The sequence below is a fragment of the Heptranchias perlo genome, chromosome 24, assembly GCF_035084215.1.
Source record: "Heptranchias perlo isolate sHepPer1 chromosome 24, sHepPer1.hap1, whole genome shotgun sequence".
Taxonomy (NCBI): Eukaryota; Metazoa; Chordata; class Chondrichthyes; order Hexanchiformes; family Hexanchidae; genus Heptranchias; species Heptranchias perlo.
In genome coordinates this window covers 46,012,213-46,039,900 of record NC_090348.1, presented here as the reverse complement: position 1 = coordinate 46,039,900, position 27,688 = coordinate 46,012,213, and the positions used below count along the sequence as shown (strand labels likewise).

General features: G+C 46.4%; 1 protein-coding gene across 1 annotated transcript in view; it reads right to left on the bottom strand.

Annotated features, from left to right (window-relative positions):
* The window catches only part of snd1 (staphylococcal nuclease and tudor domain containing 1), an 813,248-nt gene that overhangs the window by 40,022 nt on the left and 745,538 nt on the right, over window positions 1-27,688 (bottom strand). The window contains exons 21-22 of the mRNA XM_068005235.1: window positions 24,601-24,714; window positions 19,504-19,707 (exon numbers count right to left, since the gene is read on the bottom strand). Coding sequence (XP_067861336.1) covers window positions 19,504-19,707; window positions 24,601-24,714 — 318 coding nt within the window. The remainder of the gene's footprint in view (window positions 1-19,503; window positions 19,708-24,600; window positions 24,715-27,688) is intronic.

Sequence of the window (27,688 nt, the reverse complement as noted above, 5' to 3'; positions counted from 1 at the left end):
GTGCGCAGGCATGAGCGAATCTCCAGACACCAGGTTCTACACTACCATCAGCACAAGTTGCTGTGCCCTCTCCAAAAACAAATCAATCAGCCCCCAAGGACAACTGAAAGGAGAGTGGACACTTTTGCAAATGTAGGATTTTTTGGTCCATAATTGGCTTCTTTCTTTCCATGTGTCACGAAAGGAACAGGAGTAGGCCATTCAGCCTCTCGTGCCTGCTCCGCCATTTGATAAGATCATGGCTGATCTGTGATCTAACTCCATATACCTGCCTTTGGCCCATATCCCTTAATACCTTTGATTGCCAAAAAGCTATCTATCTCACATTTAAATTTAACAATTGAGCTAGTATCAATTGCCATTTGCGGAAGAGAGTTCCAAACTTCTACCACCCTTTGTGTGTAGAAATGTTTTCTAATCTCGCTCCTGAAAGGCCTGGCTCTAATTTTTAGACTCTGCCCCCTACTCCTAGAATCCCCAACCAGCGGAAATAGTTTCTCTCTATCCACTCTATCTGTTCCCCTTAATACCTTATAAACTTCGATCAGATCACCCCTTAACCTTCAAAACTCCAGAGAATATAACCCCAATTTGTGTAATCTCTCCTCGTAACTTAACCCTTGAAGTCCGGGTATCATTCTAGTAAACCTACGCTGCACTCCCTCCAAGGCCAATATGTCCTTCCGAAGGTGCGGTGCCCAGAACTGCTCACAGTACTCCAGGTGCGGTCTAACCAGGGTTTTGTATAGCTGCAGCATAACTTCTGCCCCCTTGTACTCTAGTCCTCTAGATATAAAGGCCAGCATTCCATTAGCCTTCTTGATTATTTTCTGCACCTGTTCATGACACTTCAATGATCTATGTACAAATGAAAGTTGTGTCAGGAGAGCTGGGGAGTTATCAATGTAACATCTCTGCTCAAAAAGGGAGAGAGAGGTAAACCAGGTAACTGCAGACTAGTGAGTCTGACATCAGTAGTGGGTAGTTTCGAGAGGTCTTAACATGGGATAACAATGGGACAGCCAGCATGGACTTTCAAAAAGGCAAATCAAGTCTGGCAAATTTAATAGAATTCTTTGAGGAAATTGTATTGATAAAGGAAATACAGGAGGATGTGGACAAAGATTTTCAACAAAAAATAAAATGCTTGATAAGGTGCCAAATTTGTTGATGAAATTACGGCGGGGGGGGGGGGGGAAGGGAGGGGGAAATGGCAGCACAGACAATAGAGAGCAGTGATTTTTGGAGTGGAGGGATTTAAAAAAAATTCATTCTTGGGATGTGGGCCTCGCTGGCAAGGCCGGCCTATGTTGCCCATCCCTAGTTGCCCTCGAGAAGGTGATGGTGAGCCGCCTTCTTGAACCACTGCAGTCTGTGTGGTGAAGGTTCTCCCACAGTGCTGTTAGGCCGGGAGTTCCAGGATTTTGACTCAACGACGATAAAGGAATGTCGATGAGTGGAGGGATGCAAACAGTTATGTAAAATATATCAATAGACAAATAAATAATGGGTATTGAGGGCACAATACCAATTTGTAAGTAAATAGGGAGGATGGATAACTGTTGAAAGGACAAAGTGATTTTCGGTGGATTGGCCAGATAGTTGTCAGATGAAATTTAATAAGTAGAAATGTGAGGAGATGCATTTTGGGAGGAAGGAGAGGAAATAAGGCACTAAATAATAAAACTTCAAAAGGAGTAGAGGATCAGAGAGATTTAGGGCTCAGATACACTAATCTTTAAAAGCGGGAGGACACATTTATAAAGCTGTTTTAAAAAAAAGTATACATCGTAGGTTTAAAAATAAAGGCAAATGGTGTAAAAGCAGAGGTAATGCTAAACCTATACAAATCATTGGTTAGGCTGCAGCTCAAATATTGTGAACAGTTTTGGCAGCCCTACTTTAGGAAATATGTCAAGGCCATGGTGACGGCATGGAAGAGATTCATTAAGATGATACCATGGATGAGAGGCCTTAGTTACGACAAACGGGGACTTTCTTCATTAGAACAAAGGTGATTAAGAGATCAGACAGAAGTGTTCAAAATAATGAGGTGTTTTGATGAGGTAAATTGGGAAAAACTATTTCCACTGGCCGGTGAGTCCGTAACTAGAGATCATATGTTTAAGGTTATCATGAAAACAGCAACTTGCATTTATATAGCGCCTTTAACATAGTAAAATGTCCCAAAGTGCTTCACGGGAGCGTTATCAAACAACATTTGACACTGAGCCACATTAGGAGATATTAGGACAGGTGACCAAAAGCTTGGTCAAGGAGGCAGGTTTTAAGGAACGTCTTAAAAGAGGAGAGAGGGGCGGAGAAGGTTAGGGAGGGAATTTCAGAGTTTAGGGCCCAGGCAGCTGAAGGCAAGGCCGTCAATGGTGGAGCGATGAAAATCGGGGATGCGCAAAAGGCAAGAATTGGAGGAGTGCAGAGATCTCGGAGGGTTGTAGGGCTGGAGGAGGTGACAGAGATAGGCAGGGCCGAGGCCGTGGAAGGATTAGGTTAAGAGAAATTAGTGCAGAGGGTTTCTAGGACATCAACTATCCCATCAGAAAGACTAGTAGAATGTAAATCCACAATAGCTTTTAAAAGGCAAATGGATAAACGTAAAAGGAAAATTTGAAAGGAAAGGGCAGAGGACTGGGATTAAGTGGGTAGCTCTTTCAGAGAGTCAACAGAGACATAATAGGTTGAATGGCCGCCGTCTGTGCTGTAAAATTCTCTGATTTAAAAACCAGTTTCATTCACAGGAAATGACGCAGTGTATTTTGATACAATAGCCTCAGAATAGATGTCAGGAACCAAAGTTCAATTTCAAATGCAAGAGTTTACCACAGTCATTTTTTGAAAGGTATTTCTCAGCCTGCCTTATTCAAATGGAACAATCTATCTGAAACCATGAGAGAGAGAGAGAGAGAGACACTGTGGATGGTCAGCACCAAACCATTACGTATAGGTTGACATTCAGGGACCTTGTGCTCGGTCCAGTTTACACTGAAGTTTAGTGGATCAAATGTGACTGTTATTTTTTTATCTGCTGTGGAGGGATTGTTAAGCCTGTAAGTACTGCACAGTGTGAGATTGCTCCTGTTCTCATCCATTTACTGGTTAATACATCTGTTTAGCGTATCACTTTCCAGAATTGAGGTAGATCACGTCAGGGCACGGATTATAACCAGTAGACAAAATGCAGTAACAAAAGTTTTCTATTTGATCCCTGGGCTCAATACAAGTGTCTAGATACTGGGGAGGAAAATGCACACTTCAGCTCATATGGAGTGAGGACTAGTGGGACTGGTCTGAGATGCTAAAGCACAGCAAAATATTTAAGAGTAAAAACCAACAATGTAACAGGACCATTTATCAATCTCCATTGGGGGGGGGGGGGGGAAATGAATAGAAAGAAGAGCTCTTCTGCTTGTTGCGTGTGTAACAACATCACAAATGATCGTAAATTGTTTACTGCCCCTTATGAAATCTTCATAATGCATTTACAATGTAGCTACGTGTAGAGCCCGAGAAATTTTCCACTCACGTAATTCCCTACCTGATAAAAAGAAAAAAAGACTTGCATTTATATAACGCCTTTCACGACCTCAGGACGTCTCAAAACACTTCACGGCCAATGAAGTACTTTTGAAGTGTAGTCACTGTTGTAGTGTAGGAAACGTGGCAGCCAATTTACGCACAGCAAGGTCCCACAAACCACTGCACCAGTTAGTGGGACCCCGTACAAATCTGGAGGCTGTTCTTTCTTTTTGAAAACAGACACCAAGGGCTCGATTTTACCAGGCCTGCGGGTTTCCGGCGGGTTGGGTTTCGGGAGCGTGGTCAACACGCTCGGTGAAATTAGTGTGTTGCCCGCGCGATCGTAGCAGGCAACACACTAATAGGAATCAATTACCTGCTCCTCCGGGGTCCACGCTGCTGGTCTGCGCGTCGGGCGGGCTGCGCATGCGCAGTACGATCTGTCAGCTGGAGGCTCTCTAGTTAAAGGGGCAGTCCTCCACTGACAGATGCTGCAACCAATGGAACAAATTTCAGCATGGAGCAGCCCAGGGGGAAGGCTGCTCCCAGTTTAATGATGCCTCACCCCAGGTATCATCAGATGGGGTGAGGAGGAGGGCGAAGACAGAGATCTTCCACCCGGCGGGCGGGAGGAAGCGGCCAGCCTCTGCCACCAAGAAGGCCTGGCTCGAGGTGGCAGAAGGGGTCACCTGCGCAACCAACATATCGCCCACCTGCATACAGTGCAGGAGGCGCTGCAATGACCTCAGTAGGTTAGCCACAGTGAGAACACGAAGTCTTTCCCCTACACTCCATCTGCCACAACACTGCCCCAACCCCACATCTCCTTCGGCACCGCCAACACTACTCTGTCACATCACCCTTCATACCCACTCAAACCCCATCCTCATCTTACCTCCACCTACTCACCTCGCCAGTACTCATCCTGCCACTAACACGCGACCCAATCCTCATACAATCTCATGGCTCTATCCCATACTCACCCTCTCGTGCATCTCCCTCACGGCCAGCCTCACTCAACCTGCCACCACCTGTGCTGCAGCCACAGGGCATGCATCACATATGTGCAGTAGGCAGCGTAAGGCAAATGTTTCGTGAGCATGAAGGGGGTGCACAAGGGTGTCGGAGGGTTTGCCATGGGTGTTACCTATATTGAATTTCAGAGCAACAAACAGCACACATTATATTGGCACCACCACTGCCATGTCTCCGCGAATCCTGTCTGTTGTGTCCAATAATGCCCGCTCCTGGGTATCACTATGAGGACCCACCACTGATGCCACCCATCGTGTTACTGCAGAGTAGGTGCAGGTGTTTTTGCAGGGCTCTTCCGCTCAGACGACTGAGAGACATCCGAGGTGTAGCCGGCTGCACCCTGGAAGGATGCGGAGGAGAAGTTGTGGAGGGCAGTGGTGACTTTGACAGCGACAGGTAAGCAGTTGGTGCTGGGGCCAGCCAGGAGCCGCTCGGCATGAAAGATGCTGCAGATCTCCACGACTACATGTCGAGCGAATCTGCGCCTCCGTGTGCACTGCTGCTCGGAGAGGTCCGGGGAGCTGCGCCTCGGTCTGTGGACCCTGTGGCGAGGGTAGTGCCCTCTGCGATGCGTCTCTCTCTGCGGTAGCCCTCCCTCCTGCTGTGCAGGTGGGCGTGCAACAACCCCGTGTTGGGGGGCTCCACGTCTCTGCGGCGGACGGCGTGGACTGCGAGGCTGCTGGGGCTGGTCATGCTGTTCGTCCTCCGAGGGTGTCCACGCACCACCCATCTGGCAGGTGTTGGTCTGAGGGGTTGTGCAGGGTAGGTGGGTGGTTCCTCGGACTGGGGCTGCAGTTTCGTGTCGGTCTGTCCTCTGGCTTGGCGGGGGGTGGTGGGGGCCAGGGGTTGCCCTATGTGACGCGGTGGCCTCCTGCGTGGGTGAGGGCTCTCCCCCGTGGAGTGCACCTTGGCAGCTGCCACAGGCTGCTGGCTGCAACACGCCTGGTTGGAGAGAGACTGTTTCCCCCAGTGTGGGAAACACGCTGCGATGCAGGTGAAATCCCACACTTCCTCTTTTGACAGCTGATTCAGCTCATTAACTGACCTCAACAAGCAAGGTAAGTACTCTCAAGTGGAACCCCGCTGGCTTTAATTGCCTGCGGGATTCCCACCAGCGGGGGCCACGCACGCAGCCCCGCACGTCGTCGGGGAACCCGGAAGTGGTCGGGATCGCGGCACGACCCGGTCACGTGACCTCATATCGGGATTTTCGGGGCCCCCCCGCTGGAAACCCGACCCTAAAATCGAGCCCCAAAGGTTTAAGCTATTTGTTGTTAACATTAATGAGACTCTGAAGCAACGGAGATATAAAAGACTTTCAATTAGTACATTACTTTTCAACATTCACTGCAATATGTCAAATGAAAGAACAATTGCATTGAAGAATTAGAGCCATTCCCTTCCCCGTGGATCATTATCCTTTGGATAGGATTGAAAAGGGTCCACTGATCGTTCTCACCTCCACATCAGCCCATACTTTGAAGCCTTCCTTTTCTCTGTGATTTACATATTAATTTAATTCATATGGCTAATTAATTTTAATGACTGTAATTAATTAAAAATCAACCAATCTGTGATCGCGGCACACTGAGAATTAATCAGAATGTGGCACCTAGAAAGCTATAAAATTCAAGGAGAAAGGATTTTCTTTTGCACACAGTACAGAGATACAATGTAATCACGACAGATTAAAAGCTCGTCCTAATGGTCTAGCATGGGGTGTTCAAACAGTTTGTTTTTGTGGGCTGCATTGGTGTTTGCCTGGGAGGTCTGGGATGGTCACTTTGGTGAGGTGCAGGAGGAATGTGGACAAAAATCACCAACTTCAGGAGGTGAGGGGACAACATCCGCACACATGCACTTTCCAGCAAGGGGCGACAAACAGCAGTGACCTTGGCTAATTTCCCGCTGCTTCTTAAAGCAGGGGCGCTGAGGACGATTGTAGCGCACTCACTGCTCCCCTGTGAGATCAGCCAACTCAGCACAGACTGAGGATGGAACCACAGAAGGTTGAGTCTTCGTTGGATGTTAGTGAATCCCTGATTGTTATGACACAGCCGATCATTGCCGAGAGATCTTGGCCCCTCTTCAGTTGCTAGCATGGTTATTGCCAGGCTCCTTTAAGTACACTCGATCTGGCCCTTGCTGCCTGATCATTTACACTTGTGCCTGGAATACTGACTGCTCTATTGAGTTTATAATATACACACATCTTTTAAATTCACATAAAACATTTATAAAGCATGGCCTGTAAAACTGACACTGAATTTTAGCAGGGCACAATTAAATTATGAGTGCAGAGAACATTTTTTAATAATTATAGGCTCTTGCTCTTAAAATCAAATATTTAAACAATGTTACATTTCCCATAACCCCCACACAGTTAGAATGAATTAGATGAGCCAGCTAGCCCAAAGCCCAGGTAGGTAAAGGCAGCAAGTAACAGCCATGACAACCTGCATTTATATAGCACCTTCAACCCAGTAAAACTTCCCAAGGTGCTTCAAAGGAGCGTTAATCAGACAAAAACTGACACCGAGCCAAAGAAGGAGGCGTTAGAACATGTGACCTAAAGCTTGGTCAAAGAGGTAGGTTTTAAGGAGCATCTTAAAGGAGGAGAGCTGGAGAGGTTTAGAGAGGGAATTCTAGAGCTTAGGGCCTAGGCAGCTGAAGGCACGGCCGCCAATGGTGGGTCGAAGGAAGTGGGAAATGCTCAAGAGGCCAGAGTTGGAGGAACGCAAAATTCTTGGAGGATTGAGGAACTGGAGAAGGTTGCAGATATAGGGAGGGGCGAGGCTATGGAGGGATTTGAACACGAGGATAAGAATTTTAACATCGAGGTGTTGCTGGACCGGGAGCCAATGTAGGTCAGCAAGCACAGGGGTGATGGGTGAGTGGGACTTTGTGCGAGTTAGGATATGGGCAGCAGAGTTTTGGATGAGCTGAAGTTTATCGAGGGTGGAAGGTGGGAGGCTGGCCGGGAGAGCATTGGAATAGTCGATTCGGGAGGTAACAAAGGCATGGATGTGAATTATAGCAGCAGATAAGCTGAGGCAGGAGCGGAGACGGGCAATGTTACGTAGGTGGAAGTATACGATCTTTGTGATGGAGAGGATAGGGGGTCGGAAACTCAGCACGGGGTCAAAGAGGAAGCTGAGGCTGCAAATAGTGTGGTTCAGCCCGAGACAGTGGCCAAGGAGGGGAATGGAATTAGTGGCGAAGGAATGGAGTTTGTGGAGGGGACTAAAGGCAATGGCTTCGGCCTTCCTAATATTTAATTGGACGAAAATGCGGCTCATCTGGTACCGGATGTCGGACAAGCAGCCTGGCAAATCAGAGGCAGTGGAGGGGTCAAGAGAGTGGTGGTGAGGTAAAGTTGGGTGTCATCAGCATACCCGTGGAACCTGACGTTGTGTCTTCAGATGATGTCGCCGAGGGGCAGCATGTAGATGAGAAATAGGAGGGGGCCAAGGATAGTTCCTTGGGGGACTCCAGAGGTAACGGTGTGGGGGCGGGAAGTAAAGCCATTGCAGGAGATTCTCTGACTAGGACTGAATAGGTAAGAGCGGAACCAGGCGAGGGCAGTCCCACTCAGCTGGACAGCGGAGAGGTTTGGAGGAGGATGGTGTGGTCAACCGTGTCAAAGGTTGCAGATAGGTCGAGAAGGATGAGGAGGGATGAGGAGGGATAGTGCACATTGGTCACAGTCAGAGGACTGCATTAGTGACTTTGATTAGGGCCATTTCAATGCTGTGGTAGAGGTGGAAACCTGATTGGAGGGGTTAAAACTTGGAGTTGCGGGAAAGACAGGCATGGATTTGGGAGGCGACAACACGTTCAAGGACTTTGGAGAGGATAGGGAGGTTGGAGATGAAAAGCAATGGCAAACATTTAAAGAAATATTTCAATATTCTCAACAAATATACATTCCATTGAGAAATAAAAACGCCACGGGAAAAGTGATCCACCCGTGGCTAACTAATGAAGTTAAGGAGAGTATTAGATTAAAAGAGGCTTATAATACTGCCAAGAAGAATAATAAGCCTGAGGACTGGGAGAGTTTTAGAAAACAGCAAAGGACGACCAAAAATTGATAAAAAGGGAGAAAATAGAATATGAAAGTAAACTAGCAAGAAATATAAAAATGGATTGTAAGAGCTTATACAAGTATGTAAAAAGGAAGAGAGTAGCAAAAGTAAACGCTGGTCCCTTAGAGGCTGAGAAAGGAGAAATTATAATGGGGAATAAGGAAATGGCAGATGCGTTAAACAAATAATTTGTATCTATCTTCACAATAGAAGACACATAAAGCATACCAAAAATAGTGGGGAACCAAGGGGCTAATGAGAGTGAGGAACTTAAAGTAATTAATATCAGTAGAGAAAAAGTACTCGAGCAACGAATGAGACTGATGTTCCAAAATTCCCTAGATTCTAGAACGTTCCCAGCGGATTGGAAGGTAGTAAATGTGACCCCGCTTTCAGGAAAGGAGAGAGAGAAAATAGGGAACTACAGGCCAGTTAGCCTGACATCAGTCATCGGGAAAATGCTGGAATCCATTCTTAAGGAAGTGGTAACAGGGCACTTAGAACCTCATAATATGATTAGGCAGAGTCAACATGGTTTTATGAAAGGGAAATCGTGTTTGACAAATTTATTAGAGTTTTTTTTGAGGATGTAACTAGCAGGATAGATAAAGGGGAACCAGTGGATGTAGTATATTTGAATTTTCAAAAGGCATTCGAAAAGGTGCCACATAAAAGGTCGTTACGCAAGATAAGGGCTCATGGGGTTGGGGGTAACATATTAGCATGGATAGAGGATTGGTTAACGGACAGAAAACAGAAAGTAGAGATAAATGGGTCATTTTCAGGTCGGCAGGCTGTAACTAGTGGGGTGCCGCAAGGGTTGGTGCTTGGGCCTCAGCTATTTACAATCTATATTAATGACTTGGATGAAGGGACTGATTGTAACATATCCAAATTTGCTGACGATACAAAGCGAGGTGGGAAAGTAAGCAGTGAGGAGGACACAAAGAATCTGCAAAGGGATTTAGACAGTTTAAGTGAGTAGGCAAGAAGGTGGCAGATGGAGTATAATGTGGGGAAATGTGAGGTTATTCATTTTGCTAGGAAGAATAGAAAAACAGAATATTTTTTAAATGGTGAAAAGCTATTAAATGTTAGCATGCAGGTACAGCAGGCAATTAGGAAAGAAAATGGCATGTTGGCCTTTATTGCAAGGGGGCTGGAGTACAAGACTAAGGAAGTCTTGCTACAATTTGTACAGGGCTTTGGTGAGGCCTAACCTGGAGTACTGTGTACCGTTTTGGTCTCCTTATCTAAGGACAGATATACTTGCCTTAGAGGCAATGCAATCACTAGATTGATTCCTGGGATGAGGGTTGTCCTATGCGGAGAGATTGAGTAGAATGGGCCTTTACTCTCTGGAGTTTAGAAGAATGTGAGATGATCTCATTGAAACATTTAAGATTCTGAGGGGGCTTGACAGGGTAGATGCTGAGAGGTTGTTTCCCCTGGCTGGAGTCTAGAACTAGGGGGATAGTCACAGTATAAGGGGTCGGCCATTTAAGACTGAGATGAGGAGGAATTTCTTCACTCAGAGGGTTGTGAATCTTTGGAATTCTCTACCCCAGATGCCTGTGGATGCTCAGCTGTTGAGTATATTCAAGGCCGAGATCGATAGATTTTTGGACTCTAGGGGAATCAAAGGATGTAGGGATTGGGCAGGAAAGTGGAGTTGAGGTCGAAGATCAGCCATAATCTGATTGAATGGTGGAGCAGGCTCGAGGGGTGAATGGCCTAGTCCTGCTCTTATCTCTTATGTTCTTGAGATGGGGCGGTAGTTTGCAAGGACAGAGGGGTCAAAGGAGGGTTTTTTTTTGAGGTGGGTCATGATGGCAGATTTGAAGGGGAGGGGACAATAGCTGAGCAGAGGGAACCATTTACAATATCAGCTAGCAGGGGGGCCAGGAAGGGAAGTTGGATGGTCAGCATATCAGTGGGAATAGGGTCGAGGGAGCAGAAAATGGGTCTTGTGGACAAGATGAGCTCGGAGTGGGCATGAGGGGAGATAGAAGAGAAACTAGAGAAAGATGCGAGTTCAGGGCTATTTTCCCCAGTTCTCTAGAAACAAAGGGGTCAAGAGCGGCCGACAGGCAGAGGCTGAGAAAACCCCCCCAAAATAAAACAGGAGACAGAGTGAAATAATCCCATACCAATCTCCAGTCCCCAATCGCCATGTGCTTCTGGAGGTGAATCTTTGAAACATTATACCATAACTGAGAACCGTATAATGAGGAAGGGATGTTACAGATTGTGTTAGAATGGAGACCTTAATAATAAGGGAAGGCTGTAACATAGATTGTTGAACGAAAACATTTATAACGAGGAAGGGTGCAAGAGAGGGTTAGCTTGGCCTAGAGGTAGTGCTCTCGCTTGACTCAGACATTTGTAGGTTCAATCTCACTACAGGACTTGAGCACTACAGGACTGAGGGAGCACTGCAGTCAGATCTGACGTCTTTCATGTGAAAAGTAGAATCAAGGCCTAGTCTGCACACAGGTGGATGTAAAAGATCCCATGGCGCTATTGGAAAAGGAGTAGGGTATTTTTTCTGTGGTCCTTGCCAATAATCCATGCCGTGAAAGGCACTTGGAAATGGAAGCCTTATAATGAGGGAGGGATGCAACAGCGAGTGTGCTATAAGGAGGTTAGGCCTCATAATAAGTATATTATTTTTCTTTATCAGGTACCACATTGTCCCCTTCATGTGATAGCACAGATGAACTGGTGAAAAATTAGTTAATTTCATTAGTTATGTTCCACGGGCTGCTCAGGATGGAGACCAAGGGTCGCTAGGCTCCGCTGCAAAAAGATTTATAGGAGCTGCATAATAGGGATATAATACATGGCTAGGTAGCAAAGTGGCTTCCAATCTGATTCGAACATTTCAGCCATAGACATGAGACACGGACGAGTGGGAGAACAAGAGCGAACGAGCGAGAGAGACAGTGCAGGCGCCAGCCAGCGAGCGAGCGAGCGAGAAAGACAGCGCGGGCGCCAGCCAGCGAGCGAGAGAGCGAGAGAGCGCGGGCGCCAGCCAGCGAGCGAGAGAGAGAGCGCGGGCGCCAGCCAGCGAGCGAGAGAGAGAGCGAGAGAGCGCGGGCGCCAGCCAGCGAGCGAGCGAGCGAGCGCCAGCCAGCGAGCGAGAGAGAGAGCGAGAGAGCGCGGGCGCCAGCCAGCGAGCGAGCGAGCGAGAGCGCGGGCGCCAGCCAGCGAGCGAGCGAGAGAGCGCGGGCGCCAGCCAGCGAGCGAGCGAGAGCGCGGGCGCCAGCCAGCGAGCGAGCGAGACGGCACCCGCGGGCGATTGAGCACGGTGGTGTGTGCATCTGTGCATGCTTGTGCTTTAAACATGTTCCATTTTTTCAGCAGGAAAGTGTGATAATTCGGGATCTCTTACTTGGTTTATAAGCAGTTGAATCTTTCAATAAACAGGAGATGCGTTTCCCCGCTCTCAACTTTCTACCTCTCCTGAAGATGATATGGTTCCACTAGCAGCATTCTGGTCCCTCACCCAAGCGAGAGTCAGCAGGCTATTTGAAATTGGAGGGACTCACAGCTAAGCGCAATGCTGCCCGTACCTGCCATGCGTAAGTTTACTTTCCAGTCAGAGCAATCAGGAGCTGCTGATTTTATTGCCTTGGCTGAGATCAGTAAACTCAACACAGACCAAAGACTAAACTGGATGTGCTGTGGTCCGTACGTCTCAGTAGAACACTATGTGGCGCACTGATCAGTGAAGCACTGGGGTACCCAAACGCATCTCTTTTTGGGACCTGGCTGAAACCTGCCATGTTGAGAACCAAATTTAAGTGTCGCTCACAGAGAGTAAAGGCCCATTAGCTCACAGGAGCACTGCCTGAGCATCAACTTGCACTTCAACAACTCTCAAGTAAAGGAATGCTTTATAAGAGGGAGATGTGGATACTGGACAGGAAGGAGAGCAAAGGCAGAGTCAAGGGGAGCTAAGTTTTAAGAGGCCTTTGAAGGCAGGGAGAATGACAGCAAAGCAAAGTGATTTTTGAAGAGTTCTGAAAGGCAGGACTGTAGTAGCTGATCCTTCAGCCTTTAAAGTGTCGACTTGGCTCAAATGATAGCACTCTTGCCTGAGTCAGAGGGTTGTCAGTTCAAGTTCCACTACGGACTTGAGCACATAATCTAGGCCGATACTTCAGTGCAGTGCTGAGGGAGTGCTCATCGTCTGATGTACAATCTTTTGGATTAGATGTTAAACCAAGATCTTATCTGTCTGCTCAAATGGATGTGAAAGATTTCACTGGAAGTGTCCTGGGCCAACATTCAACCCTCAACCAATACCACCAAAACTAGATAATCTGGCCAATCATCTATTTGCTATTTGTCGGATCTTGCTGTGTGCAAACTGGCTGCTGCATTTGCCAGAAGACAACAGTGGCTGCAATTCATAAAAAATCCAATGAATGCAAAATGCTTTGGGGTATTCTAAGCACATGATAAGGTTCTCTATAAATACAAGTTCTTTCCAACAGTGAAGGTGGAAGCGAAGCAGTCAAAGTAATCGGAAATCAGAGGGTATGAGCTGCGACATGACTGGAGAACATTACGCAAATGGGGCAAGGCGAGGCCTGAGGCAGGGATTCAAAAGCCAGGAAGAGGATTTCAACTCCTTCGAGGGACTTGAGGATCTCCCCCTCAAACAGAATTCAATGCTCATCAAACACATTTGACCCAGCTCAAGTGCCCACGACTATGGCACAGAATTGGCCATACACTTGGCACTATTTATCTCCATTGTGCTCTCTTGATGACTCAGTGGGTAAAGGCATCAGCAGGTGTAGTACCCGGTCCCAGCTTAAGACTCTCAGTCTGCGCTGAATGAGGTGGTCTCAGTGCAGCAGGAGTAGGGGACACTACAATTGGTCTCGTGCATCCCAGGCCCAGAGAGGAAGGATAAAAATAAAATAAGCCTGGGGCCCTGCTCCTGACCACTGTCTGACCACACTTGTTGGGAGAGCGCACGTGTGTGGATGTTGGCTGAGGGCAGGTTCGAATTGGCTGTGATACTTTCCAGAGTTGAACAGCCAGGCAACACTCGTGACGAATGGCCAATTGGGCGAGGTACTGAAAGGCGGCTGGTGCTCATGGAATTGTACCCCAGCAAGAGCCTGTGTCTTCAGGAGAGGAGGGGAGAAAATGGGGAGTGGGAGGAGGACAGGAAAGTTTATAAAGGTAGACAAACAGTTAACTGCAATCAAAGTTGAGAATCTAAAATGAAATATCAATTATACTTTATTACAGTCTAAAGGATAAGCTGGTATTTTGGAAAGTTATCAATTACAATTATAAGCAGAAATACATTTTCCCCATTATTGTTATTGCACTAGTACAGCACTCATTGAATATTTAATTACTACACACAATAATTAGCTAAGTTTGGAATGAGATGTATGCTTGTCCTTTGGAACACGAGCTCTACAAACGCTAATTAAATGGGTTTATTAGCACAAATGCAGGAGCTCAGTAGGATTCACCCCCTCCTCACAGAAGCCAGAAACATGTTTAACATCCAATTCATTTTTTTGTGTAGTATTTTGGCCCCAATTTATTTATGCCGTTTACATTTTCAACATTTTTTTTTAAAATTGAATTTATTTATTGACGCTGAACCTCATAATCAACTCTAACAATCCTCCGTTTGTCACGAGGACACGGGATGCTTTGGCTGCTATTTGCAGATTTATAACTCCGGTCTGTCTTGCTTTCTTCTCTCTCGCTCCCTCTTCTCACTGCTACTACTTTACAGTGGTATAAATCATCTGCTCTGCGGTAAAAACACTCCCGATTGCTGCCATATTTCACCCCATAATAAGAGTTCTTTCACAGTTTTATGTTATCAAGGCAGTAGAGATTACAGTGTAGTAATGTCAGCCAGGTCTCTCTGCAATCAATCCGCTTTATGAGACTCTGCCAGGGTTTGTGAATAAATAATGTACTTTGCAAGTCACAACTGTCACTGATTATTCAGAATCCAGCTCACTTTAGGTAATCTTGCAAAAAAAAAAACCACACTTGCACCTTCACTCGTGTGCGGAATGACTTGTCTAATGGGTGGTCGGCAGTTCCAGTCCGATCATCTCTGGACTTTATTCACTATAAAATTGGGACAAAGACTCTTATCCCTCCCCCTCTCTGCTGAGTTGATCTCAACCACAGCAGAGACAGTGGGCCTGGGCTAAGGAAGGAGAAGAGTTTCCATTCATTATTGCTATCCAGTGCAAACGACTGGATGGAACGACAGGATTGCGTTTGACTGTGATGCGCTCTCATTGTAAAATAGACCAGCTGGATTGGGGGGGGAGGGGGGGGGGGTTTGGAGGGCTCAGTAGTACTCCTTATTGGTCTGAATGCCACTTTATTTTTCTAGGTAACCCTTAGGGTAGCGCAAGTGTGGTAACAACCACCAGACTATCCCCACTGTGTTCAGCCCAAAAAGGAGGTCACTTATCTTCCAGGATCCAGTTCTGATGAAAGGTTTCCACCCAGAACATTGACCCATCTTCCATTTTTACAGGTGCTGCTAGACTTGCTGTGTATTTCCAGCTTTTTCTGGAGATTGCATCTGTTTTGCTTTTTGGGGTCACATTAAGTTTGCAGATATCATCAAATTGGGGGGGTATAGCTAATAATGTGGAGGATTGCACCAAAATACAGGATGATATAGACACGCTTGCAGAGTTGGTGGATAAATGGCAAATTAAATTTAATATAGTGAACTGTGAGGTGGTTCATTTTGGTCGGAGGAATAAGGAGGCCACTTATTACTTGGAAGGTGAGAACCTAAATGGGATGGAGGAGCAGAAAGATCTGGGAATACAGATACACAGTCACTTGGAGTACCGTGTGCAGTCTGGTCTCTATACTGCGAAAGGGATATTGAAGCACTGGAGAAAATACGGAAAATATTTACAAACTGTTACCAGAATTGAGACGATGCAACTATCAGGAAAGATTGATCAGGCTGGGGCTCTTTTCTCTGGAAAAAAGACGAAGAGAGACCTGATAGAATTATGGAGGAGTTCAATAGGGTGGATGTGGAGAAACTATTTCCACTTGTGGGTGAGTCTAGAACTCTACAAGGGCATAAATATAAGATAGTCACTAACAGATTCAACAAAGAACTTAGGAGGAATTCCTTCACACAGTGTGACAAGAATGTGGAACTTGCTGCCACATGGAGCGGTTGAAGCAGAGACCATCGATACATTTAAGGGGAGGGCTTGATGCATACGTGAGGGAGAAGGGAATAGATGGATATGGGGGCAGGGTTGGAGGAGGTTTGTGTGGAAGAGTACGAACTGGAGCACAGACCAGTTGGGCCAAGTTGGTCTGTTTCTGTGCTGTAGATTCAATGTAATTCTGTGCAATTACCGAATGGTGCCAACAAACCCTAATTTAGAGTTGAACACTGAACAATTCAAAAAGCAGCTCAGAACCTGACCTTATATTGCCAAACAAATGCTCTCTTTCCTCTTGTATGTTTGCGCTGGGCCCCTTGTTGCAGACACAACAATACCAGAACTTTGCACACAGTTGTGTTTGTAACTGTTCCCACGTTGGGAGCACTGTGGGTTCAGGTGGCCTGAGGCCAGAATCAAAATGCAAGAGCTGCAGCAATTCCCCATCAGTCGTAGGCAAACACTGAAACTGCTTCTGGGAGACTGTGCCCAGTGCCTCTAAAAGCACTGGCATTGGGTTAGTTAACATGGCCAGGATATCTCTGACAACGCCCTTGCCTTTGGAGGCAACCCTATTGGGTAAAGGACATAGATGTCACAGGAAAGGCCACCTAACCCAAAAGAACAGTTAGTGTGATGGGTTAAAGATGTGTTCTGCGTTGTGTAGAAACCTCCTATATTTGCAGCATTATTTTGGGAGTCAATGCGGCAGTTTCAATCGCGCCTCTAGCCAAGCTGTTCCAGTACAGCTACATCACTGGCATTTACCCGACAATGTGGAAAATTGCCCAGGTATGTCCTGTCCACAAAAGCAGGACAAATCCAATCCGGCCAATTACCACCCCCTCAGTCCACTCTCAATCATCAGCAAAGTGATGGAAGGTGTCGTCGACAGTGCTATCAAGCGGCACTTACTCACCAATAACCTGCTCACTGATGCTCAGTTTGGGTTCCGCCAGGACCACTCGGCTCCAGACCTCATTACAGCCTTGGTCCAAACATGGACAAAAGAGCTGAATTCCAGAGGTGAGGTGAGAGTGACTGCCCTTGACATCAAGGCAGCATTTGACCGAGTGTGGCACCAAGGAGCCTTAGTAAAATTGAAGTCAATGGGAATCAGGGGGAAAACTCTCCAGTGGCTGGAGTCATACCTAGCACAAAGGAAAATGATAGTGGTTGTTGAAGGCCAATCATCTCAGCCTCAGGACACTGCTGCAGGAGTTCCTCAGGGCAGTGTCCTAAGCCCAACCATCTTCAGCTGCTTCATCAATGACCTTCCCTCCATCATAAGGTCAGAAATGGGGATGTTCGCTGATGATTGCACATTGAGGAGTTGCGAATGGAACTGAACAAATAATGAAGCAGTCCGAGCCCACATGCCCCAAGACCTGGACAACATCCAGGCTTGGGCTGATAAGTGGCAAGTAACATTCGCACCAGATAAGTGCCAGGCAATGACCATCTCCAACAAGAGTCTAACCACCTCCCCATGACATTCAACGGCATTACCATTGCCGAATCCCCCACCATCAACATCCTGGGGGTTACCATTGACCAGAAACTTAACTGGACCAACCACATAAATACTGTGGCTACAAGAGTAGGTCAGAGGCTGGGTATTCTGCGGTGAGCGACTCACCTCCTGACTTCCCAAAGCCTTTCAACCATCTACAAGGCACAAGTCAGGAGTGTGATGGAATATTCTCCACTTGCCTGGATGAGTGCAGTTCCAGAAGCCTCAACACTCAAGAAGCTTGACACCACCCAGGACAAAGCAGCCCGCCTGATTGGCAACCCCATCCACCACCCTAAACATTCACTCCCTTCATCAACGGCACACTGTGGCTGCAGTGTGTACCATCCACAGGATGCATTGCAACAACTCGCCAAGGCTTCTTCAACAGCACCTCCGAAACCCACGACCTCTACCACCTGGAAGGACAAGGGCAGCAGGCACATGGGAACAACACCACCTGCACGTTCCCCTCCAAGTCGCACACCACCCCGACTTGGAAATATATCGCCGTTCCTTCATCGTCGCTGGGTCAAAATCCTGGAACTCCCTACCTTACAGCACTGTGGGAGAACTTTCACCACATGGACTGCAGCGGTTCAAGAAGGCGGCTCACCACCACCTTCTCAAGGGCGATTAGGGATGGGCAATAAATGCTGGCCTCGCCAGCAGCTCCCACGTCCCATAAAGGGATAAAAAAAATTGAACAGCAATGACATCTTACCCAGAATACACTCCAAGAAAAGGAAGCAACAACTTTCTACCTGAGCCTCATACAATGATACAGCACAGAAGGAGGCCATTCGGCCCATTGTGTCTGTGCCGGCTCTTTGAAAGAGCTATCCAATTAGTCCCACTCCCCCTGCTCTTTCCCCATAGCCCTGCAAATTTTTTCCCGTGTGTCTGATCCAATTCCCTTTTGAAAGTTACTTTTGAATCTGCTTCCACCGCCCTTTCAGGCAGTGTATTCCAGTTTCAGATGTACAACTAACAATTCCAAACACATGGCGGAATCAGTCTGCAACTACCATACTAGTGTGTAAAGCAAGCTGCCATGAGTCCATCCAACAAACTGAAAGAAGCTGGTCGTGCAGGAGGTGAAGGCGGATGTTACAAAACAATCTCATCTTGGTTATCAGCTGACATCCACAGATAAATTCTCTTTCTTCCTCATTTCAACCAGTGTATTGCCATCAGCCGTTGCTCTGTTCCTCTGGTGCTGCAATATTTAAATGGCAACATTCCCTCTGTTGATTTTAAGTCTCCTCTCCCTGTATTTATCCTGCTGGGCAGTGTTTGGCTTTAGATCGGCAGTAGGAGCTGGGACTGAAGTCAGGAAGGAGGGTCACTACAGCTCCAGAGTGACAGCTGATGGGACTGCACTAATACAGTCCTGCTGCTGGGTCCATCGGGCAAAATTGCTTGACCAGGCTGAAAACCTAAGGGAGGATAAGACCTGCGTCAGCCATGGCTCGGTGGGTAGTGCTCTTGCCTCTGAGTCAGAAGGTCAAAGGTTCATAGTCCCACTCCAGTGACATGAGCACAAAATCCAGGCTGACACTCCAGTGCAGTACTGAGGGAGTGCTGCACCGTCAGAGGTACCGTCCTTCAGATGAGACGTTAAACCTTCTCAGGTGGACGTAAAAGATCCCATGGCACTACTTTGAAGAACAGCAGGAGAGTTCGCCCTGGTGTCCTGGCCAATATTTATCCTCAACCAAAATCACTAAAAGCAGATTATCTGGTCATTACCACATTGCTGTTTCTGGGAGCTTGCTGTGTGCAAATTGGCTGCTGTGTTTCCTACAAGTGTCTACACTTCAAAAGTACTACATTGGCTGTAAAGCGCTTTGGGGCGACCTGAGGTTGTGAAAGGCACTATATAAATGCAAGATCTTTCTTTATATAACAAAATCATTCTCCTCTTTTAGCCCCAGAGACATTAATTTCTAGTCTTCTCCGAATGCTCTTTACCCTGTTAAAATGTACCTGCCTTTTTAATAGGTAGGGTGTTCCATCAGGAAAAACAGTCCCCATAAGAAACAGCACATCAACTATCAGCACATCAACTATCAGCACTTCAATCGCTGCTCCAGGCTGATGGAAGCATTAAACGATTACTTACCACTTTCTGCAAGTGTTTCTCCTTCCGCACGTCCACCATCACGAGCCCCTCCTTGACCAGGCCGAGACCCACGTCATCCTTAGAGTCAGAAAACTGCAGCGTAACGAACGAGCAGCTGGGTCCCCCGAATTCAACGTTCAGCAGGCACTGGGTGTTCTGAATGTCCCGAACAACACTGTCGACTGCATCGGCTTTAGCATCTTCCTGTAGGGTAGAAGAACAAGATGATGATCAGGACTGTAGAGAATCCACACTGATTATTAGCGGTAGATTATAATCAGTCGCAACAACTCATCAGGTGCCAGCCTTTGGCTGAGTGGTAGCGTTTCCACCTCAGAGTCAGAGGGTGCACGGTTCGAACCCTACTCCATACTGTCCCGGCAAGTGGAGACAGCAGCTTCGGCTCTGAATTCTGGGTCCAGTGGGATACTCCGGTCCGGCGGGTGTGGGTGGACCACTCTCATGATTTGGGTTGTAAGAGCCCAGAACACCACCTTCCCACCACCGGTGTAGGATTAACTCCCCTACGGGCTGGTATAAAGATGGTTACAGCCATGGAAAGAGTGTTCACGTCGCGGCCTGTCAGACACTTAATCAGCCTGCGAATCTTTCCACCACTTCACACTTTTCTCCAAGGGAAGACTCCAAAAACAACAACTCATCAAGTTTGAGCTGTCAGCTTGGCTCAGTTGTTAACACTCCTAGAATTGTGGATTCAGGTTCCACTTCAGAACTTGAACATATTCCAATGCAGCATTGAAGGGGTGATGCACTGTTAGTGGCACCATCCTGAGGATGGGATGTTAAACCGAGGTCTCCTCTACTTGTTCCTGAGGATCACATTGCTACAGTAAGCAGTGTTCTTCTGAGGTTGCTGCTGAGGCACATTGTTGGGGTAGTGCAGAGCAGGGCAAACATTGGCTGGATCAATGTATCACAAGTAGACAGGGGGCCCGCACATATGATTAAATAACTTCAGAGTTGGGAAAATCACACTTAAATACCACGTCCAACTGCCACTCTATTTTGCAGTTTTATGTCTCTTTCTCCCCGTCTCCTTTTCTCTAACCTCCCTTCTTTCTCTAATGGTTCATGAACGTATTGTTGCCGCACAGCAAGGATGCATTAACTCACTGGGGGAGCTACAGTCGTGACAGTCCCATCAACACTGAGACTTTAAGCTGTTTTTATATTTGCGCTGTTTTAATTTGGGTTCTGAGAGCGCAGCAGTGATTCGGCTCCTGGTGTGTACTCTTCCACAACCGGCTTTACTTACCCTGGCAGCAGACGTGAAGTCCTACTTTTTCTCAAGTCTATGAGTCCCACCCGGAAAAGGGAGCCAGATTTTGCAGAGTAAATGCCGGGAGCCAGTTCACAGATGCTCGTCACTCAGAAGCCAAATTAAAACTGAGCCAGGATAAAAGTAACTAAAGCTAAGACTAAATTGATAGCCAGTGTGATGCTGCACTCCAGTGAGGAGTTAAGAGAAGGTTCTCCACTATTATTCCCCATATGTCCATTTCCAGAACTCAACAGCCATCCAGTTTGGTGGGTTGGGGGTCAAGGTGTTTGGGAAGGCAGAGAACAGAGAGATCGGGTGTTTCAGGAGGAAAGGGGAGGAGAAAATCTGGTGTGAAGCCCAGAGATGGCTCTTACAATCCTCTTCACAGTCAGTGACAGAACAGCTACCTTGATTTGAAACAATACATAATGTCGGAATATTGAGACAAAAAAATGCATCTCTTTTTTTTAAAAACAAATCTCAATGTCCAGCTACCCTATGCCCAGCAGGTAACACCACCAACCCTACATACAGTGAAGGCTGCAGATCGGAAGGGCTCAGGTCAATTCCTCGTCTGTGCCGAGTGTTCTGATCTCAGCTAGGGTGGCTAGTGAAAGCTACAAGTGACCTGGAGGGAAAAGCCATTCAGGGTTCCCTCTCCTAATTACTAAAGGGTGAGTCCTGTTAGATAGCGCGCAGGTATGGGCACTGTGGGCTGGGATGCGTGCTGTGATCAAATAGCCTGCACATACTCTCCGTCGGGACTCATGAATGAATAATGGCCACTTGGATAAGATAAGAATGCTTGGCATCTGTGGAACTGTAAAGCAGGATCAAGCCTATGCTTGCAAGGGAAGGGGAGGGAGCAAAGAAATGTCTAATATCCAACCTGGGATTTTCAGAAATATTTTTAGCTGTTCCCTGCCCTCACCTCCTCAGTGAGAATGCCGTTGCTTGTCAACCACTGCAAGGAGTCAGGCTTGTGTGTGTAGGAGCTGAGTAAAGACACTCTGAACTCGATGTGGTATAAATATTTCTACGAACTAAAAGATGTGAATCTTAATTCAATTTCTGCAATCTATTATTTCCCAGGAAAAAAGGGGCAGGGGAGAAAGAAATGCCTTAAACCAAAAGGAGCCCAGTTTAATTAACTATTTACTGTTATGAACTGAATTACATATATCAATTAGCAATTACCCGAGGAAGTACACATTCATTATACTTGCAAATTATAAAAAAAAGAGGGACTAATGGAATCGACAGAGGGTTGCTAGGGAACCGAACACTCTTTACTTGAGAGAGCGTGCTGTAGGACATTTGATAAGTGGCGCTTTGAAGTTTGCAATGTTCCTGAGCGGCCAGAAGCTTGATAATTTACAACACAATTCCAACATGATGACTTCCAAATATGGCATCCAAAACACTCGTCTCTCCATCCTCACGACATTGGTATCGAGACTCCTCACACTGTGTCCTAATCTATATAACCCTTCCTTTTCTGGGACCCTTTTACAGTCTTTTAAAACTCTACGCTTGGTGTCATCTAATTACTACCAACAGAAAATGCTGGAAATAAACGTCAGTCAGCATTGGTAAAGAGAGAAGACAGTTTAACATTTTAGGTATAACCAAAATGTTAAATTTTTCACCGGCCAATATTTTCTCACTGCGAGGAAGGTATCTTATCTCCTCCCCACAAAATACTATCCTGCAGCAGTAACGTGGGGCACAACCAGTATCTGGTTTCACTCATTACCCCCTCATTGCTCGGGGTAAGAGATGTTAATGCTGGGGAACGGGTACATTCCATTTTGGCACATGGTGCCAGTCGGCATCAAGCATTCCCAGGGCAGGTACGGCATGGGTAGCTGCAGAGTAAAGCTGTTGCTCCTCTGCCTTCCAGGATCATTTCAAGGTCAGGTATAGCACAGTAGAAATAAAAAGAAAATTGTGAATGCTGGAAACCTGAAATAATAACAGTATTTTACAGCCTTTGTTTTTATTTCTGGGACAGCAGTCAGGCACACCGTAAATCTTCCTTGTTTATTCCATTGGTGTTTCTTAACTTCAGCCTTTACCGCATGAATGTGACATCTTATATCAGGCTTGGCTTCAGAGGGAATGCCAATTTAGTTCCCAATTATAGGGCAGTTCACTGCTGTTAACTTATGCACAATAAAAACAGAGTCAAAACTCATTTTACTTCACATTCTTAACAGCCAGGAGAGAGAAGAATGTTCATTCTAGCACCCTGGGCTGGAGTCGAACTCAGAGTCTAGAATTAAAAGTGCCAGTCAGTCTCTTCAGGACCCCGTTTAGACAGACCTGCATTGATAATACAGCTGATCACGTCTCAAAAGGTCTTGAAGCTTTTTCATACAATGAGTGCAGTGACTTTTATGTAGGCAAATGCTGCGATCATTATGCACACAGCAATCAGATGAACAATTTAACGAATGTGTTTTTGGTGTGTTGATTGAGTGAGGAATGCTGACTAGGACATCAGGAAAACGCTCTGCTTCTTCATATAGTGCCCTGGGATACTTAACACTCAACTGAACCTCCAGCACAGGCAGACAGGGCTGTGGCTTAATATCTCATCGACTGACCAAAAAACAAAATCAACTATAATAAATGCAATGTAAACTTTATCTTGGGCTATTTTGAAGGTATTTGTTAAGCGCTGATGAGATCATTGAAGAGTTCCTATATCTGACCCTGCAAGGGTCAGGTGACTACAGATCTACTTTGGTTGATTTAGCTGTGGCTCAGGATCCCGTCCCAAACGTTGCTTCAGGTGAGGTCACTGGCATTCACTTTATAAAAGACATCCTGTGCACACACACCAAAGTAGCAGACTTTCAACACGAGGGCTTTTAAGAACTGACCAAAGCAAGTTTGTTCCTTTTTCATAGATCAATTCTATCTGCCCACCTCGTCACCATGTCCCTCAACCCTCTCCCTCTCCAGGAATACATCCAATCGTCTCTTATACTGTTTACTTCAATGTCCATCCCCGGTGACTCATTCCACAACTTGATTATCCCTTGGGTGAACAAACTCAGTGTAATCTCTCTTGTTGCTCAATAACTTCCTCATTTTTAAGCTTGCATCCCCGGAACACTCAAGAGTCATTACAAGGCAAGAATAAGTGGTTCAGATGATCTACATAGAGTGCAAAGTGATCTTGTTCATCATATCCCTATTTTTGCCAACTGCAGATGTAAGCATGCCCTCCATGTTCCTGATGTGGAATGGTACCCCTACCATGGTTGTGTAACTACTGAAAACCAATTAGTTGACTTGTCCTCTAAAAATGCAGTGCTGGCATATCCAGATACTTCACAGCAATGCCATTACAATTTCAGCGAAGTGTAGCTGAGGTGGGGAGCATTTTGATACCACTTCCACTTGAACTGTGGGGGAATAAACCCATAGTTTCTCTCCTCTTAGACCTGCACGGTGCCTAGCGAGATCAATCTGAGCTGTACAACACCAGGTGAAGTACTGGTACCTACAGGTCGGTCACTGATGCTGAGAGCAATATGAGGGGATGAATTGAGAGCATTACACAAGAAGCCCATTTTACAACACTGAACGGTATTGGCTTGTCTATTTTTCCTTAGGGTACCAGTACCAATAAGCTAAATATGTTTAGTGGCAACACCTCTAACATCAGGATAACTACATCAGCTGCAATTTTGTCTACACTTGTACATTGGATTATAGCAATCACAAACCCGACTGATCGATGAACATTGAAAAAGAACTCTTGCACACGTTGGAGCGAGTTACTCTGCTGCAATCTCACTTACATCTTGTGGCACCTGGATATATGCGAAAGTGTACTCTGTGGCCTGAGGTGGCAGGATTCGTGTGCTGAAGGCAGGCGGCAGCACACCGAGACGACCGGACGCCACGTTCTCTTTCTGAGGAAAAGAACAACAATAAGCACGTGCCTCATCACTCGGTGAATACAACAGAAACTTGTATTTATATAGCACCTTTAATGTAGTAAAATGTCCTAAAGCGCTCCACAGGAGCGTAATCAAACAAAATTTGACAACGAGCCACATAAGGAGATAGTAGGACAGGTAACCAAAAGCTTGGTCAAAGAAGTAGGTTTTAAGGAGCGACTTAAAGGAGGAGAGGTAGCGAGGCGGAGAGGTTTAGGGAGGGAATTCCGGAGCTTAGGGCCTGGGCAGCTGAAGGCATTGCCACCAATGGTGGAGTGATGGAAATCAGGGGTATGCAAAAGGCCAGAATTGGAGGAGCGCAGAGATCTTGGAGGGTTGTAGGACTGGAGGAGGTTACAGAGATGGGGGGGGGGGGGGGGGTGCCATGGAGGGATTTGAAAACAAGGATGAGAATTTTTAAAATCGAGGCATTCCCGAACTGGAAGCTAATGTAAGTCAGCGAGCACAGGGGTGATGGGTGAACGGGACATGGTGCGAGTTGATACGGGCTGAGTTTTGGATGAGCCCAAGTTTACGGAGGATAGTAGGTGGGAGACCAGCCAGGAGAGCACTGAAATACTCTGCAGAATGACACTTGTATCTGAATTTTAAGTATTAAACAATTTTTAAGATCGCAAGTAACAAGTCTGTAATGTGCTGATCACAAAGCAGTAAAACAAATGCAAGCGGAATAGAGACGTATTAAAGACAGTTTGAGAGCAGTGCTTTTAAGATCAAATTATACATATTTTCAGGTGTTCAAAGAATTTTGTCCCCCCTCCCCCCAATCTTCTTTCCCCTCTCCCAAGGGACCTTCCACGGGCATCAGCCCTCCAGAATGTCAGCTATTGTTCATATGCGTGCCAGGTCTGCAAGCTATTCAGCTGTGTAGAGCACTACAGCCAAGCCTTACTCTGTGCATACCCAGAGCACACTTGCAGCAAGGGTGGGGGGTGGTCACTGGGCAATAATGGGGAGCAGGAACCCAGGCTTCATTTTTCCACTTCCAGGAGCAGCAGCTAACTTAGCTCAGTTAACTTGGTACTGGTGGGGATAGAACCTGGGATTGTCTAATCTGTATGGCTTAGCATAAAAGATGCATGTCTAATAGATTTAGATTCCAGTCAGACCCCACAGAAAGGATCAAAAGTGTCTAAACTGGAGAGTCTGAGTATGGAAAGCGTTAGAGAAGCTATGCGAGGTGAGATTGCATTCGGATTCCATTTTGCGGTTAAAAGACAGTTTCTGCAGAAACACGAAGTTTGGGCGATCGAGAGGAAGGCTGAGGGTTGGCCACCCTGCTACTGAGTTCAGCAACTGTAAAGCGAGCTCTCCCACAGCCTTCCCATCATCACGTGTGTTGCCCGTGAGTATCATTTCCCATAATAAATCTCTTAAGTGAAAGACTGAGTCTAGCACTCTGATTCCTGGCACAAGAGACGACGGCTCCAAGCTTGTACCTCCAGCATATCTAACAGGGAGACAAATGGTGGACATGTTACACCATTAGAGTAACTAGTAAATACTGTAACCAAGAGTGCCAGATACATCTTACCACAGAACTTATCACACGCACCTTCCTCCCACTTTCAGTCCTCAATCACAATATTGGACTCCTGAAAATCAGGCACGAGTCCCAAAGCTGCCTGTTTTTTAAACAATGGAACGCGCTGCCTGAAAGGGCGGTGGAAGCAGATTCAATAGTAACTTTCCAAAGGGAATTGGATAAATACTTGAAAAAGAAAAATTTGCAGGGCCATAGAGAAAGAGCAGGGGGAGTGGGACTAATTGGATAGCTCTTTCAAAGAGCCAGCACAGGCTCGATGGACCGAATCGCCTCCTTCTGTGCTGTAATATTCCATGATGTGCAGTTACCACGCATTAATGCAAAGTTGCACTTTATAAAATGATTTTTTTAAAAAAAGAAACAAAACAAGTCACTCTGGTCTGTCAGTGTGTAGAAAACGATGCTCAGTATTGTTGCTAATTATAATTTAATTCCTTTCCCTATTGTTGGCTCCAATTCTCTTGGCTTCACAGCAGGTAAGATACAAATTGATGGAAGGTAGTGACACTAGATGGAAGCAGCATTTATTGCAAGGAAGGAGGTGGCAGGGGGGGCCGTTAATGATTGTTCATTGCTGTGAGAAAAGCATTTGACTCCCTTATATACGAATCGCAGTGGTAACATAAATTTAAAGGCATCTTCGACTTGTTACATACAAAGAAATGTGGAGGTGGTGCTTCAACATGTCCCCCGCCCACCCTCAAATGAACAGGATGAACTGGGGTGGGTGGTTGTATGTTTAGCGGGAGCCCTATCTGATCATATTTCTACCTCTGAACCTGTACGACCAACAGCTGCCCTTCCATTTGATGTAGATTTGGACAGCTGTGTTCAGAGACCCGTGAGTTGAAGAGGATTTTTTTTGTTGCTGCGATGAGGGAGCACTTCAGAGTTGCAGAGGAGATTTGATAGAGCGGTGGCAATCTGTGCATCAGGCAACCGATGCAAAGCTCTCAGTAACTGCCACTGAGCAACCTGAAGACATATCACTGGCTGTTCGCCTTAAGAAAGCCTCTTTTTGTTTTATGGTCGTGGGGACTGCTATCTGAATGGAGCTGGGGATGCATGCCAACTCTCCGAGAAGGCACGCAGTCTTTGACTTGCGAAGCAGATGGCGGCGGGGTCTGAGTGCCAGAGCAATCTCGTCACCCGAATTTGGTGCCAGCTGCAGTAACAATGGTGCCCAGCCAGAAAGTCTAGTTGGGGCGGGTGGGGGCAGAAAGAACGAACTTGCAATTATTAAGTGCCTTTCACCATCTCAGGATATCCCTAAGTGCTTTACAGCCAAAGAAACACTTTTTAACTGTAGTCACTGTTGTAATGTAGGAAATGCGGCAGTCAATTTGCACACAGCAAGATCCCACAAACAGCAATGTGATA